At 34.7% G+C, this 17953-nt stretch overlaps 1 protein-coding gene across 49 annotated transcripts in view; it reads left to right on the plus strand.

Moving 5' to 3' along the window:
- CCDC7 (coiled-coil domain containing 7) overlaps positions 1-17953 on the plus strand; it is a 434284-nt gene that overhangs the window by 256137 nt on the left and 160194 nt on the right. For 26 of the 49 annotated variants that reach the window (XM_054436381.1, XM_054436395.1, XM_054436392.1 and 23 more), the window contains 3 exons: positions 4379-4477; positions 7608-7718; positions 8053-8178. In XM_054436381.1, coding sequence (XP_054292356.1) covers positions 4379-4477; positions 7608-7718; positions 8053-8178 — 336 coding nt within the window. Of the gene's footprint in view, positions 1-4378; positions 4478-7607; positions 7719-8052; positions 8179-9036; positions 9085-17953 lie in introns of all 49 variants that reach the window. The other 23 variants (XM_054436378.1, XM_054436376.1, XM_054436382.1 and 20 more) reach the window with 3 other exon arrangements.

Here is a 17953-nt window from a genome sequence, read left to right on the forward strand (position 1 = left end):
GTGGTAGGGCTACCATTACAAAGTACCCACAAATTGGGTGGCTTCAACAACAAAAAATTATAGTCAGTGGGCTAGAAGGCTGCGATCAGGGTGTTGACATGGTTGGTTCCTTCTGAGAACTAGAGGGAAAATCAATTCCATGCCTCTGCCTGAGCTCCTTGTGGGTTGCTATTTTTGACGTTCCTTGGCTTCTATATGCATCACCCCAATCTCTGCCTTCAATTTCACATGGCATTTTCCCAGTGTGTGTGGGTGCTCCAATTTTCTGTTTTTATAAGGACCACATTTATATTGAATTAGGGCCCACTCTAATGACCTCATTTTCATTAATCTCTGTAAAGTTGCTATTTCCAAATAAGATCACATTCTGAGATACTGAGGGTTAGGACTTCAACTTACCTGTTTTAGAGGGGCACAATTCAACCCATAAACCTCCCATCATAGTGTGAGGGATTATGGAGATCACAGTTGTGCACCAATTCCAAAAGGCCCAATAAATGCAATGCTCCTCTATATCCCTATTGAACTTTTATCTTGTTATATGACCACCGTTCTTCATAGGGACATAGGGACCTTGGCCTGATCCTTAGTCTTGTTTAGTTTTGAAAGCTGAGACATCGGTTAAGGGTTGAATGGGAGTCTCCAGTTCACCTCCAGCTTCACTGGGAAGAGCAGAAGGAATAGCGCTTTATTAATCAGGATCCATTACTTTGTAGACCCTAGCAGACCACCCTGTAGGGCCCCATGGCTCACTACCTTGCCATGAGTTCCTTGGTGGGAGAGCCCATCAATTTCCTTAGAACCCACACTTAAGTAACTGGAACCAGCGATCTTCTTGTGAAAGTGCTTGCCCAGATGGTCCTGGAGAGAGTGTGTGATTACCAGTTTTACGTCACTCTTTCTGCCAGCCAGTTGTTGCTATCTGTGCAGCAGCTACTTTTTCAATTCTGACACCAATTTGTCACAGTTAATATCTGGATTGTATCACAGACTGATCAGCATGGCCTTATGAGGAGGTTTAACTGAGTTCAGTAACCAGTAGGAGTAAAACGAATGAACCTAAAAAACTGAGTCTTGTTAGCAGTCCCATCTACCACCGGGATGGCTAACAGGGAAGCTATATACATTGGAAGAATAGTCCAACTATGTTTTTTAGTGTCAAGGGACTTATTGTGTTGGACCAAATCTTTCTAAGCCCAGATAATATCCAGCTGAGGATGTAGATGGTTTTGGATGCTTGCAGCCTTTCATCCCAGTCCTCTCTTCCTTCTCCTCTTTAGGCAAAGTGGCTGCTAATAGTATACTCTGAAAGTGGGGGTCTATAATGATACACCCCACAATATGACACTCTCACTAAGTTTAACAAGATTTCCTTCTTCATCGTGGAGGTGATAAACCCAAGTCTCTACGATCACTTCAGATAGCTGGGTGAAGTAACTCCAAAGGGCTCTACATTCTTTTCCATTTTAGGCATGAGTCTCAACAATTTGCTGCATCGCAGGCTATCTTTCAGTGTCAGAGACATGCTTAGAGCTAACACTAGTAACTGGGTGCAACTCAGCAACTCAGGGTCTCTGATGACTTTTGTTGCCATTGCCTCTAAGATTGTATTACTAGGTAGGGATTGCTTCTCCAGCTTTCCTAGAGTCCCTCTTTTGGATTTATAATTTAACCCACCAAGCAAGCTCAGCCAGGGAATTGGAAGCTAAAGGGAAGGATCATTAGTTCTCCCTGAGACCTGAAAAGCTTATATATACAATCACTAGCATTCCCCCAAAGCACTCCCAGGGCCCACAAAATACTTCCTGAGACACATCGTCATGGCTAGTGAAGTGCTCTATGGGACTCCCAGATTCTTGCAAAGGATTCATTGGCAGCATCCATGAGTGTCCCATGCATTTCTCTAACATCTCCCAAAAAATCTCCATGGGATCCTCAGGGTTCTTTTCTTTTCTAGAAAGGCAATGTATTTACTGGTCAACTCTGCTCACTGCACCAACTTTGTCAGAGAGAGAGCTGCCAGTTGTTGAGTTGGTCAATTAATATAACAAGTCAAACTGAAAGGAATAATTAAGCCTTTTTTCAGATACTGTGATAATATAAGCAAGAGTCTACACAGGAAAGGGCCCAGCTTCACCAGAATTCCACTTTTCCCCATTAAAGGCACCAGGTGAGTGGCAGATGTTTCATTTAAAAATGGGGGTATCATTTCACTGCCACGGGAACCCCAAATAAAAAGCTCTTGCCATTATATAGATGTGGCATGTGGAGAGGACCAGGAGTGGAAAAGTACTGAACACTGTCAGAAGAAAGAAAATTGTCTTCAAGGCTCCCCAGCAAGGTCATCTAACCACAGTCCCCTCAGTAATACAGTGCCTTAGTCGAGCTCTCTACTCCCTCACAAGAAGGACTCCAAATGGAGGGTTCCTGAGCTAGGTGTGCAGATATGAGTAAGAGCATGGTTGGCCTGGAGAGATCTGAACCCGTACCTGCACATCCCTACAGAGATCACAGTGCACTGGCTCTATGTTACATCCAGTGTGGGATGGAAAGCTGTCTTTCATGATAACTGCCAGATAAAACCTTTGTACTTGTCTATGGGTGTGCCTGAAAGAGCACACACAAGATTTTAACTTGAACCCATACTCCTTAGAATGCACATATATATTTATGTGTATATATCTACTTATACATACACATACATACACATGCATGAGCACATATGCATGCATGTGTACATGAATACACAGATTTTAGAAATCATGAGATCTCTTGGACACCTTTAATTTTAGTGTCTCAGGACTTGTTCTTGATTTCCTTCATTTTGTATGTATATGTCCTTTCTTTTGTATTTTGAATCCTTTCTCTCAAAGCACCAACTGATTTATGCATTTGCTCTATCCTATAATACTTTGAAACTTTTACAAAATTGCTTAGCATATACTACTACAAAAACAAACCTACTAAAAGAATTTCATGATTTGTTTGCAGTCTGCTCCCAACACTCTTGCCCAAGACTGAGGGTATGTTTCAAATACTGTATTTATTAGTTACATGGATTAGTACTTGTTTTTTTGTTCCATATAGTAGGTTAGTTTCCTTTCTGTTTTAGTTCCCACTTCTTATCCTTATTGAATTAATTTTATTTTTAGAATATTGTGTTCATACATTTTGTGTTGCTGTGAAGGAATACCTGAGGCTGGGTAATTTATGAAGAAAAGAGGCTTATTTGGCTCATGGTTATGCAGGCTGTACAGGTATGGTACCAACATCTGTTCAGCTTCTGATGAGGCCTCAGGAAGTTTTGAGCTATGGCAGAAGGGAAGGGGAGCCAGCATGTCACATGGCAAGAGAAGCAAGAGAGAGATGAGGGACATCCCAATATGTTTGTCAACAACCAGATTTTATGTGAACTCATTACCATAGAGAGGGCACCAAGCCATTCATGAAGGATCTGCCCTCATGACCCAAACACCTCCCACCAGGCAATACCTCCAACCTTAGGGATCACATTTCAACATGAGATTTGGAGGGGACACACGTCCAAACCATATTGAATATGTAAAACATTCACCTACTTCCAAAAGTAAATATTATGCAAAAGATTTCCTTAGAAGAATGTGATTTCTGCCGTAGTCCTTCTCTTTGTATTCCCTTCCTTTTTCCTACCCTGTTGTTTTGTAGATAACCAACTACAGTGTTTTCATGCTTATTTTACCTGTGTTTCATTTTGAAAAGATTAATATTTCTCTATTTTTCTCTATTTTTTTCTGATTGGTTATTTCTGACTGAAAAGTTACCATACTAGATATCCTGTTTTTAAGATTATTTTTCACTTAACATTATCATCTAGAAATCCCTCCATGTTAGTTTATAGAAACCTTTATTATTTTTACATAATATGTATAGAATTATATATAGTGATATGTAGAGTATTTATATCATATCATAATTTACAGTATATATCTTTGTTTATTGAGCCAATATATTACACTTGAATATTTAGATGTGTTGAATACTTTGCAATTACGAATAATATGGTAATGAATAATGTGCATACAAATTTTTATTGTTTGGTCTATTACTGTGTATTAACCTACAGTGTAAATAATCAATGAATTCTGAAGACTAACAGAAAATATATTTGATGCCTTAGAATATTTATGATATAATGAGACAGCTTTTGTAACACTCATTAAAACTATTTTCATCATTTTCATGTCAGATTTAAATTATGGTGATTTACTTATAATTTTATAAAAATGAGAAAAAATATTGCTATATACTTGTTCTAAACTTCAAATATAGAGATTTCACAATAGATTTGTTTTTTCATTTAGCGGACTAAATGCATCTCTTTATGTGGTTCATTTTGTAGTACCAGATAAAAATTCTATGTTTGTTCATCAAGATTCAGTGTCAAAACTCCAAATGCAAGAAAAGAAAAAAATAACTCTTGGAAGGGAAAGGCGTAATAGTAAGTGTAGTAATTATAGATAACTTTAAATTATTTTAAAATTAAACATCAGAAGATCTTTTCCTTTGATTCCTGAATGTGTATTTTAGCATATATTTTATGGAAATTGTAGACTTTGCCCTGAAGTATGAACACCTTAAGATAAGTAGAGAGCAAAAATGAAAATGTTAACTTCATGTTGGAGTTTCTGGTCATAAGATTATTTCACAGCCATTGGACATGCACTCAATATCTACCAAGGCCCAATAATTGGCCTACAGTATCTCGAAGAATGTATCTTTCAGCTGACTCTGGGAGATTAGTTTCCTGGAGATCATACCCAATGATCACTTATCACGTGTAGCGATGTTGTTCTTCCCTAGGCTTCAGTCAACAAACTGAGAGGTTGTTGAGGTCTGTAACTCAAACAGCAAGTGGGAATTATAGGAGCCAAGGAGAAGGATAGTCCTGAAGGCTTGTTGGTTAGCCCTAGGGCATTTTGTTGGTTGAGCGCCACACAAAAGTAAGGTCTTCTTGGTACCCTCATAGATGGGTGCCATCAAGTTTCTTGTGTGATAGGGAATGTTAAAGTGCCCATGGCCAACAATGATTGGGCTTCCTTTTCATTTTAGGGGATTGAGAGGACCAAAAGATAGGCAGTCATCTCCTCTGGAATGTGATGTGCCCCTTCCCAGATTACAACACAGGGATTTCACCTGAGTGCTAGGTTTTTGTAAGTATTAATGGCCCAGCCAGTCTTTATTGGTTGGTGCCTGTGTGTGGACCCACCAGGAAAATGTTTTCAATATAGTAGAAGGCTAGTGTTCCCTCCAAGAGCAGAAATTTTTCCAGGTTATGCCCTATCCATGGATGATAGATAGTTAGGGATTTTGGGTAGTCTTGTTGAAGGACATTAGTGGTATATAGCAATCTATTCCACATAAGAATACACTGATCCTTATCATCGGTGTGGACAGGGATGCTAAAAAAGGAATTTTGTGTATCAGTTGTTGTATACCACGTTCTTTTCTCTCGGGCAGTAGCGTCTATGACAGTTACAAAGTCAGGTACTGCCAGCACCCAGGGCTGCACTGTGGCATTGAGCAGCCAATAATGCATTGAGGCTGTGTGCATCTGAGGTCATGTGCACAGGCCAGATGGAGCTGTTTAATGGAGGATTAGTCTCACAGAAAATTTTGTCATCCTTAAGTACAGCAATGAAGGCATTGATTTCCTTTTTACCCCAAGTAATCAGTATTGTTTTTGAGAAACAACAGCACAAGGTAGTCAGGTAGGTTCATGGCCTTTCACATGCCTCACTAAAATGGCCCTAACTGAGCAATTTTCTTCAGTGCTTGTGGGCAAAGGTGAGCAGGCGTTCACTTAGTGATACATTTATAACAAAATATATTGAGTAGTGTGCACTATAACAATAGAATTTGTAATTGGCCAAAGACACCCACCCATAGTTGGGTCTAGATAAAGTCCCCATTGGTGGTGACCTCAGACTTCAAACTAGAGAGAATTATCAGTTTCCCCTTCATTCTGATGCTGTGGTATATATTCACAGTCACTTATATACCAGTATCCAAAGGCCCAAGGAATATAATTATCCACACCTTCCCATTTAACTCTGACCCTGGTCGCCACTGGGGATTTGGGGACTTAGCCTAACCCCTGGTCTTTTTCGCTGTTGAAAGATGAGAGTTCTCAGTAAAAATTAGAGGGGCTCATCAATTCATCTCCAAATTCACAGGGAAGGGTGGAGGGAGTAACACTTCATTAATCATAGAGTCCTCAATGTGCTGACCCTAGTAGGGCCCATCAACTTCACTGTTTAGTAACCAGACCTAGAGATTGTCTCTACAGGCATCATTCAGGAGAGGGCGCTTGATTGCCATTTTATTAGGTTGGTGCAAAAGCAATCGTGGTTTTTGACATTAAATTGCTTTTGTACCAACCTAATATATCGCTTTCCTCCTGGTCAGTCTTTTTCTACCTCAGGAGCTGCTGCTTTTCCCATGCCTGAAAATTTTTCAGTTAAGTTCTGGATTTTGTCACAGAACATATGACCTGCCCTTATGTGTAAGTTTGATTGAATTGGAAAATCAGCAAGAGTGGCATGAAAGAACCTAGAAATCTGAGTCTGGTCAACCATCTCCTTTATTGTTCTTACTCTTCATTGTAGAACCAAAGGACAACCAGTGTTGTGATTCATAGGGCTGCTCTAGCCTCTGCAAGGGTGGTCCAAACATGATTTTAGTGGTAGTTTCATCATGAGTATGCTCAAGTGATGAGAGCCCAAGCATCACTAAGCTGAGGAATGAGAGGGTCTTGAAGTTGGCATCTCATACACCCCCTTTCTTTCTCCTCCTTGAGTGAAGCTTCTCTGTCATGACACTCTGAAGGAGGGGTTCTGTAGTGACTCATTCCACAAGGTACCACTTTTTCTCATTAAGTTTAAGAAGAGTACATAATGTTCTAAGGTGCCTTCGGTAGGTAAGTAAAGTGATCTCAGAAGGTTCTACATTTTTTAAAAAAAATCCCTTATAATTTAACCATGAGTCTCAATACTTTGCTGGGACATAGGCTGTCTATCATTGCCTGGTAGCTGTTTAGAACTAACAGCAGTCATTGGGTGCAAATTAGCTCACAGATTCTCTGGAAACCCTCAGCCCCATCTCCACATAATTATATACTGTAATTAATATTATACCATTGTTTGTGGTATATATATCTGTTCATTTGACCAATCTCCTATATGTGAAAATCTCAATGGTTTTGAATATTTTGCAATTACAAATAATGCTATAACGAATGATCTTATGCATATGCATTTTCATTGTTTGGCCTATGATTATATATTAAGCTAAAGTATAAATTATCATGTATTATGTAAGTATTTTGATTATGTATTAAAGTATAAACTCATGAATCCTGGAGACCAATATAAACTTTATTTGATGCTTCAGAATATTTATGATATAATGGGTTATCTTCCACAATAGCCATTAAAACTATTCTATTTTTGTGTCAGATCTAGCATTATGGTAATTTACTTATAACTTTATAAAAATAAGAGAAATGTACATATTATACATTCATAGATTTATTTTTCCATTTGATGGACTAAATGCATCTCTTGATATAGCTCATATTGTAGTACCAAATGAAAATGTGATTTCTGTTCATCAAGATTCAAAGTCAAAACTCCAAATGCAAGAAAAGAAACAAATAAATTCTGGAGTGGAAAGACACAGAAGTAAGTATAATAATTATCGATAACTTTAAATTATTTTATGTTGAACTCATCAGATCTTTTCCTTTGATTCATCAATGTGTACTTCAGACTATATTTCATCAACTTTTAACTTTGACCTAAAGTGTGAATACCCTATGATAACTAGAGAACAAAAGTAATGATACTTTTTGGTTGGTATTTGAATGGTCATTAATTACTAAGTAGTATCACTGCCTCCACACATGCTCATGAAAACTATTCACATGATTTTCTCATTTTACTTCCATGGGTTGAAATTCTGATGATTACTTGGCATATCCAGAGGTTCTATTGCACATATTTTTTTTCTATTTAGTGTTTCCTTTAGAAATCCAAAAAAAGGATATATCACTTGAACATCTGTTGCCCGAGGAGAAAGTTTTATTATCAAGAAGCAAATCTCAAACCAAGAAACTTCAAACTAAAGTAACTTCAAGAAAAAGTAAGTAATTATTTATAAATCTTATAAATTATTTTTATTAAATTCAGGAGAAATTTGTTTTTGGTTTATAAATATGCCTTCAACCATATGCTTCTTCTGCTACTTATTTCCATCACACTACCAGATCTTTATTGATAACTTGTTTCTTTTATAATTACTCAGTTACATGTGTCAAATCTGCCACTTTGTGGATTTCTCTATTTCTTCTTGTATTAGTGTCAGGTTTTGCTTTGTATCTTATAATGCTCTATTTTTGTGTGTGTGTGCAAGTAAACTTTAAATTTATATTCTTCAAGGACAGAACAGTTTTTTCCTTATGAAAGGATTCACTTCATCATTTTCATAATTTTTGTTGTTTTCCTTAATAACTACTTTATCTGTTATGGCTCCACAAACTTTCTTCCAGTTGGTATTTGCTTGATATGTTTTTTCATCATATTAAGTTTAACTTCTTTGTTTCTTTGTGATTTTTCTATGTCTATTGTAAGAAACTTATAATTGTATATACTCTTTTTAAAATCAGCTTGAATTTTAAGTTCTGGGGTACATGTCCAGGATGTGCAGGTTTGTTACATAGGTAAATGTGTGCCATTGTGGTTTGCTGCACAGATCGACCCATCATCCAGGTATTAATCCCAGCACCCATTAGCTGTTCTTCCTAATGCTGCCCCTCCTCTTGCCCCCCCACTCCAGACAGGCCTCTGTGTGGGTTGTCCCCCATGTGTCCATATGTTCTCATTGTTCAGCTCCCATTTATAAGAGAGAACATGTGGTGTTTGGTATATGCTCATATTTAGTCTGATATTTTTTCTTTTAATTGTCTTATAACCATATATAATCTAATTATTGATTTTTTAGGTGCAATTATATCATTTTTTCCTTGGCTTCTCCTATTTTTCCTACACGGTATGTTTCTTTCACTGTCTACTCCATTTTTTATCACTATACATTCTTCCTTAACAATATTTGGTACCAAAAATTTTAAGCTTTACCTAAAGTGTGAATATAATAAGAAAAGATAAGGAAAAATTTTAAATATACAAGTATTTATAATAATGTTTATAGTAGTAAATAAAATAATTAATATTTACAAATAAAATATATTTAATACCCATGTATATAAAAATTAACAGAACAGCTTTTATATGCACAAGTAAAAAATGTATTTATATGCTTATATTTTAACTAGACACTGATTTGCTTATATCATTAACATATGGTAATTAACATATATTGTGAATCTGGAGGTTCCACCATAGATTCAGTTCTCTAGTGCTTTTAAGAGTCTTCCTTCTTGTAGTCCAGAAAAAGATGAGGTATCAAATGAAAGTCTTTTGCCTGCAACTGGAGCTGCTAGAAAGAAGAGATTCCATAGTAAATATGGAAAAATATTATTAAATTATTTTTAATTACATTAGTTAAATTTTAATTAAGCATAATTTTGTTCATGGATATGTATTCTGCTACAATGTTACAGAAATCCGTTGAACTCATTTTTTTGTGTCATTTACATTTATTTCTTGATTTCCTTGAATCTTGATTATTCTATCAATTATTGAGAGATGTATATTAAATTATCCCACTATGTAGATTTACCTATTTCTTCTTATAGTACCGTACATTTTCCTTATACAGTCTACATTATTAGATGTATACAAATAAAAAGTTAGATTTTCCTTATGAACTCTGCCTTTTATTTTTATGAAAGGGATCATCTTAGTCTCTAGAAAGGTCTTTTGACTAAAAGTCTATTTTGTCTGACATTGACATAATTACTACAGAGTGATTTTGGTTAGTGTTTGCATTTTTTTCAGTCATATCTCTGATAAAGAACTTATAGTTGAATTGTTTATCAGTTCAATGTGTCTTTGTCTATTCCTAGAATATGTAAAATATGTAATCCATTTACAATTATTTTACTTACTGATATATTTGGATTTAAATATTTTGGGTGGGGGTGCTTTTCAATTTTTTTATCTGATTCAGATTACTTTCTATTTTCTTTCTTTCCTTATTTTGGAATTACTTTTAATCAGTTTAATTATTCAATGTGTCACATATGTTATAAAAACTTTTTAAAATGCGAATACACTTAGTAAAATAAAGTCTAATTTCAACTTTCTAAGTGTATGTATGAAGTAATAAGAGTGCCTCCACATACTTTCAGGAAAAGTACTCTGATGGTTTTTGCATTTACCTTCATGATTCATTTTGAAAATGCATCAGAGGTTTTATTGTGTGACATTTATGTAAGTTGTATTGTCTAGTGTTAAGTCTTATAAAACTGATAGGGCTGGGCACGGTGGCTCATGCCTGTAATCCCAGCACTTTGGGAAGCTGAGGCGGGTGGATCACAAGTTCAGGAGATCGAGACCATCCTGGCTAACACGGTGAAACCTTGTATCTACTAAAAATACAAAAAATTAGCCGGGCATGGTGGCATGCGCCTGTAGTCCCGGCTACATGGGAGGCTGAGGCAAGAGAATTGCTTGAATCCGTGAAGTGGAGGTTGCAGTGAGCCGAATCAGCCACTGCACTCCAGCCTGGGCGACAGAGTGAGACTCCGTCTCAAAAAAACAAAACAAAACTGTTAGGAAACTTTGAATGATCCTTTCTATACATTAATAATTCAGAGACTTCACAGTAAAGTTTTTTTCACTTTTTATTGGGTTAAAAAAAGCCTTTCTTTTTGCAACTGAGAAAATGGATGAAATAGCAGATGAAAATCTTCCACATGAAATAAAGTTTTAATTTTAAAAAGCCCATCTCATATTACAAAACTTAATACTTGCAGAAAAGTGAGACTTCAAAGTAATTATAATCATTAAGAATATTGTGTAATGATTTTAAAGTTCTCTCCTTAGTTTATATGTTCAATCATAAATATGATTTTTACATGTCATGTATACATATATATGTATGTATATATATATGTGTATATAGAAAACATGTATGTGTGTATATTCATGTATACTCTCCATGGTCATTGATTAATTATATTTTTCATGTGTTCTTAACTTTGCCGAGGTTCTGTTTATTTTATCATTTATGAGAAAGGTATTTTAAATTCTGCTACTGTGACTACTTATTTCTCTATCTCTTTGTAGTTCTGCCAATTTTTGTTCTGTTTCTAAAGCTTTTTTTATATACATACACATTTTAAATTGTTAAATTTTCTTAAGAATGCTGAAACTCTCGTCTTTATGATGGACATTTTTTAAAAATAGACTGTGTTTTTAGAGCATTCTTACGTTCACAGTAGAGAGAAAGATAGAGATTTCTCATATACCACCTTCCCCATCTACATGTAGCCTCACCCATGATATGATGGACATTTTGTAGTAACTTTCTTTGCCATTAATCTGTCAGATATTAACATAGCATCTTTTTAATATAAGTATTTGCAGAACACAATTTTTCATCATTATACTTTCAACCTTTTTGTATTATTATAGCTTAGCTGTATTAAATGTGTTAAATGTATTATAGTTCTTTTTTAAATCCAATGTGGCAATCTTTGAATTGAAAATATAACATTTAACACATTCATATTTAATGTAAGTACTGATATTTTATGGGTTAATATACCATCACTTATGTTTTCTGTATTTCTTGCCTGATCTGTTTTTGAATCTCCTTTTAAAGTTTATTTTTAATGTTTTTATCTTTTTTTATTACCCATATCTGTTATAAAAATTTAACTTGATTATAAAATATGAATACCTTATGAAACCATTTTCTTGAAAAGTTCTCCTATATTTTTACACTTTACATACTCAGTCTATAACTCACTGTCTCAACAATGTGGTATGTGGTTATATTATTTCAAAACATGAGAGGAAATATTGCTGGACAATTGATATGTATTTTGAATTACAGAGGTTTTTTGATAAATTTGTTTCTCTATTTTATGCATTAAAAGCATCTTTTTTGTAGCTCAGAAAATGGAAGAGGTATTAGTTGGAGATTTTTTACCTGAGGATAAATTTGCGTTTTCAAAAAGCAAATCTCCAGCTAAGATATTTGGAGCTATCAAAATGGAAACACTAAGTAGTATGATAATTTTCAATATAATTGATTTATTTTTAATTAGAGTAAGCTGAAGAATTTTGTTCTTAGCTTTGTGACTGTTTAGTCAATATGTCTTTTGTATACATCTATTAAATCAAATATGTTTATTGTTCTGTTCAGTTCTTACTTTTTTCATTGAGGTTTTTCTGTTTATTCTGTATTACTAAGATATGTATGTTAATTTCTCCCACTGTGATTATGGATTTCTCTATGCCTTATGGTAGTTCTGTCAAATTGGTTTATATATTTGGAAAATATCTTATTTATTTATTGTGTGCAAATTTATACTTTTTACCTGGTAAATGGAGACTGTCTGTTAATCTCTGAAAATGCATTTTATACAAATCAAAACCATAGTGAGATACCATCTCACACTAGTCAGAATGGCTATTATTTAAAAGTCAAAAACAACACATGCTGGTGAAGTTGCGGAGAAAAGGGAACACTTATACACTGTTGGTGGGAGTGTAAATTTGTTCAACCATTGTGGAAAACAGTATGGTGATTCTTCAGAGAGGTAAAAGCAGAACTACCATTCAACACAGCAATCCTATTACTGGGTATATACCCAGAGGAATATAAATTATTCTACCATAAAGATACATGCATGTGAATGTTCATTGCAGCACTATTCACAATAGCAAAGATATGGAATCAGCCTAAATGCCCATCAATGACAAATTATCTGTATAAAGAAAATGTGGTACATATACACCATGGAATACTATGCAGCCATAAAACAGGACAAGGTCATGTCTTTTGCAGGAACATGGATGGAGCTGGAGGCCATTATACTTAGCAAACTAATGCAGGAACAGAAAACCAAATACTGCATGTTCTCACTTATAAGTGGGAGCTAAATGATGAGAACTCATGAACACAAAAGGGAACAAAAAACACTGGGGTCTACTTGAGGGTGGAGGGTGAGAGAAGGGAGATGAGCAGAAAAGATAACTATTGGGTATTGGGCTTAATACCTGGGTGATGAAAAATCTGTACAACAAACCTCTATGACATGAGTTTACCTATGTAACAAACATTCACAGATACCCCCGGACCTAAAATGAAAGTTAAAAATAAATAAATAGGCTGGGTGCAGTGGCTCACGCCTGTAATCCTAGCACTTTGGGAGGCCGAGGCGGGCAGTTTGCCTGAGCTCAGGAGTTCGAGACCAGCCTGGGTAATACGGTAAAACCCCGTCTCCACTAAAATACGAAAAATTAGCCAGGTGTGGTGCCATGCACCTGTAATCCCAGCTACTTGGGAGGGTGAGGCAGGAGAATTGCTTGAACAGGGGAGGTGGAAGTTGCAGTGAGCTGAGATTGTGCCACTGCGCTCCAGCCTGGGTGACAGAGTGAGGCTTCATCTCCAAAAAAGAAATAAAATAAAATAGAATAAAATAAATTTTAAAAAATGCATTTTGTTTTAATGTTTATCTGATATTTGTACAGCTACATATGCTTTCTTGTGATAAGTATTTACACAGTCTTTTGTAAACAGTTTAGACAGAGGCTCTTGGTGCCTATATGATTTCAGTAAATTTTTCACAATACTCTTAAACCACAAAAAGAGTCCAACAGTTTCTTCATTAATTAGGTGCAAAACAACTTAGTACCTGTTGGATACTGTATAACTTTTGTAGGGACATATATTTTTTACACAGGTAAATACCAAGGAGCACGATTGCTGTATCATATAGTAATACTATATTTAACTTTGTAAGAAACTGTTAAACTGTCTTCAAAGTTGCTGTAGTGTTTTGCATTCCTACCAGCAATGAGTAAGAGTTCCCATGTTCCTTGCCAGTTTTTGTGTTTTTAATGCTTTGGGTTTTAGCCATTCTGATAGGTTTGTAGTGGCATGTAGTGACATCTCAATGTAGTGGCATCTCATTGTTGATTTAATTTACAATTCCTTAATGACATATATGTTGAACATCTTTTTATGTTTATTTGCCATCTATATATCTTTTTTGGTATCTCTTCAGCTCTGTTGCCCATGTTGTAATGGGTTTATTTCTTTTTCTTATTGTATCAGGTATGTGTTTTCTAAATATTTTCTTCCTGCAGGTGGCTTTTATTTTCATTTTCTTAACAGTGTCTTTCACAGAGCAGAATGTTTTTATTTTAGTAAGTACAACTTATCAATTTTTTATTCATGGGTTGTCCTTTTGTTGTATCTAAAATGCCATCACTAAATTTAAGGTCACCTACACTTGTTCCTTTGTATCTTCTAGGAATTTTATAGTTTTTGCATTTTATATTTAGATCTATGATCCACTTTGAGTTCATTTTTGGTAAGGTGTAAGGTCTTTGGTTAGATTCATTTTTTGTTTACATGTGGATGACTAGTTATTCCAACATCACTTGTTGAAAAGAATCCTTTCTCTATTGAATTTCCTTTGCTTCTTTGTAAAAATTCATTGACTATATTTATGTGGTTCTTTTTATCTGTCTTCTGTTCCAATTGTTCTATTTGTCTATTGTTTCATCAATAGCACACTGTCTTGATTTCTGTAGGGCTACAGGAATTTTTAAAGTTGGGTAGTGTCAATCCTTTGATTTTGTTTTCCTTTAATATTATGTTAACTATTCTGGGTCTTTTGCCTTTCCATTCAAATTAGAATCAGTTTGTTGATTCCATTTTGATTCCCACAGAGTGGCTTGTGGGAATTTTGATTGCAATTGCATTGAATGGAGTTGAAAAGAACTGACAACAAACAATATTGAGACTTCCTATTCTTTAACATGGACTATTGCTCCATTTAGATCTTAGATCTGTTTATTCTTTAATTTCCTTAATCAGAGTATTTTAGTTTTCTTTATATATCTCTTATACATATTTTGTTAGGTTTATAACTACCTCATTTTTTTGGTGATAATGTGAATGGTATTGTGTGTTTAATTTGAAATATCACTTGTTCTTTGCTGGTATATAGGAAAGCAGTTGACTTTTGTATATTAACCTTGTATCTGGCAACCTTGCTATAATGACCTATTAGATTTTTGTTGTTGTTGAGCAAAAACAATTTTAGTCATTTTATATTTCTTTTATTCTCTTTTCTTGTCTTACTGCATTAGTTAGGACTTCCAGTACAATGTAGAATACGTGTGGTGAGAAATCATGTCCTTGATTTATTCCTTATCTTAGAGAAAAAGCATCTGTTTTCTCATGATTAAGATGTTAGCTATTTGTTTTTTGCAGATATTCTTTATGAAATTGAGAAAGTTTCCTACTATTCTTAGTTTGCTGATAGTTTTTAAAAATCATAAATGGGCTTTAGATTTTGCCAAATGATGTTTCTTCATTTCTTATTGATCATATAATTTTTTCTTTAGTCTGTTGATGTGGTGGATTACATTAACTGATTTTTGAATATTGCTTGAATGTTGCATACCTGGGATAAACCCCATTTGGTTGTGGCATATAATTCTTTTTATACATTGTTGAATTCAATTTGCTAACAATTTGTTGAGGATTTTTGCATCTTTATTCATGAGAGATGTAGGTTTGTAGTTTTTTTCTTATAGTACCTTTATCTACTTTTGGTATTAGGGTAATATAGTTTAAATGTATTATGGAATGACACTGTACTTTATATGACTTTTGTTCTTTTAAATTTGTTAAGGTTTGTTTTATAGCCCAGAATAAGATCTGTCTTATTGAATGTTCCATAGAAGCTTGAGAAGAATGTGTATTCTGCTGTTGTTGAATGGAGTAATCTGTAAGCATCAATTAGGTCCAGTTGATCGGTGATGTGCTAAGTTCAACTATATTCTTAGTGATTTTCAACCTGTTGTATCTGTGAATTACAGTTAGATGGTACTGAAGGCTGAAAATATAATGAATTTGTCTGTTTTCTTTGCAGTCCCATCTGTTTTTGCCTCATGAATTTTATTGCTCTGTTGTTAGGTGCACACTTATTAAGTATTACTATGTTTTCTTGAATAATGACCTTTTTATCATTGTATAATGTCCCTCCATATCTCTGATCATTTTTCTTGCTCTGAAGTCCACATTGTCTCAAATTAGTATAGTTTCTCCAGCTTTGCTTTGATTAGTTAGCATGGTGTATCTTACTCTGTTCCTTTACTTTTAATCTTATCATTTTCATATATTTAAAGCCAATTTCTGGTAGATACCATATAGTCAGATTTTTTAATTCACCTACTCTGACGGCCTCTGTCTTTGAATTGATATATTTAGACCATTCACATTTAAAGTGATTATTGACATATTTGCTTTAATATCAACCGTACTTGTAGCTATTTTCTCTTTACTGTCCTAGTTCTTTGTTTCTTTTTTCACCTTCCACACCTTTCCTGCCTTCTCTGGCTTTAATTACATATTTAATATGATCCTATATCTTCTCCTTTCTCAGGATATCAATTACATTTCCTAAAATTTTGTATAGTGGTTGCCTTAGAATTTACAATGTACATTTATAGAATATCCAAGTCCACTTTTAAATATCACTATATCGCTTCATGGATAATGCAGATATTCTGATTTCAGAGAATTCCCATTTCCTGCCTTTTGTCACTTATAAGATTCCTGTCATTTATTTCACTTATATATAAGCTATAATCATGAAGGACATTGTTACCATTATTACTATGAATAGTCTGTATCTGTTAGATCAATTAAGAGAAAAGAATATAAAATAGTTTCTTTCACTTTTTTTTTTTTTTTTTTTTTGACAGGGCCTTGCTTTGTTGCCTAGTCTAGAGTGTCATGGTGTGATCACAGCTCACTACAGCCTCGACCTCCTGGGCTCAAGTGATCTTCCCACCTCAGCCTCCAAGTGGGCACATGCCACCATGCCTGGATAATTTTTGTATTTTTTGTAGAGATAGGTCTTTGCCATGTTGCCCAGGCTGATCTCGAACTCCTGGGCTCAAGCAATCCATCTGCTTTAGCCTCCCAAAATGCTGGGACTACAGGCAAGAGCCACCATGCCTGGCGTTTTTAACTTTTATTCCTTGGTATTATTTTTTCTCTCTTTATGTAGACCTGTGTTTCTGACATGTATTATATTCCTTCTCTCTGAAGAACATTTAAAAATATTTTCTCCCAATGCAAGGATACTGGCAACAAATTACCTCATTGTTTTCTGAGAATGTTTTTATATCTCAAGTTTTGAAGGATTATTTGTCTGGATACAGGTTCTAGGTTGGTTGTATTTTTCTTCAACACTTGAATATTTTAAATATTTTAAGTTTTTCCCACCTCTTTTGTCTCTCAAGATTTTCTTTTTGGCTTTGATTTTCTGTAGTTTGAGTATAGCATATGATTAGGTCTAGACATTTTTGCTATTGACCATTTTTTATGTTCTCTGAGCATCTAGGATCTGTGGTTTGATGTCTACCATTGATTTTGGAAAATTCTTAGCCATTATTATTTCAAATATTTCTCTTTCTTTGTTTGCTTTTTCTCCTTCTGATGCTCTCATTATGTATGTATTATACCTTTTGTAATTTTCCCAAAGATCTCAGGTATCCTGTTTATTTTATTATTTTTTCTCTTTTCAATTTTAGAAGTTTCTAATGACACGTTTTCAAGCTCACTTATTCTTTTTTGACTGTGTCCAGTATACTGATAAGAACATCAAAGGCATTCTTAATTTCTGTTACAATGTTTTTTATTTCTAACATTTCCTTTTTTTCTTAGTTTCTCTAGCTTCCTGCTTACATTATCTATTTCT

This window comes from Pongo pygmaeus, chromosome 8 (genome assembly GCF_028885625.2).
Source record: "Pongo pygmaeus isolate AG05252 chromosome 8, NHGRI_mPonPyg2-v2.0_pri, whole genome shotgun sequence".
Taxonomy (NCBI): Eukaryota; Metazoa; Chordata; class Mammalia; order Primates; family Hominidae; genus Pongo; species Pongo pygmaeus.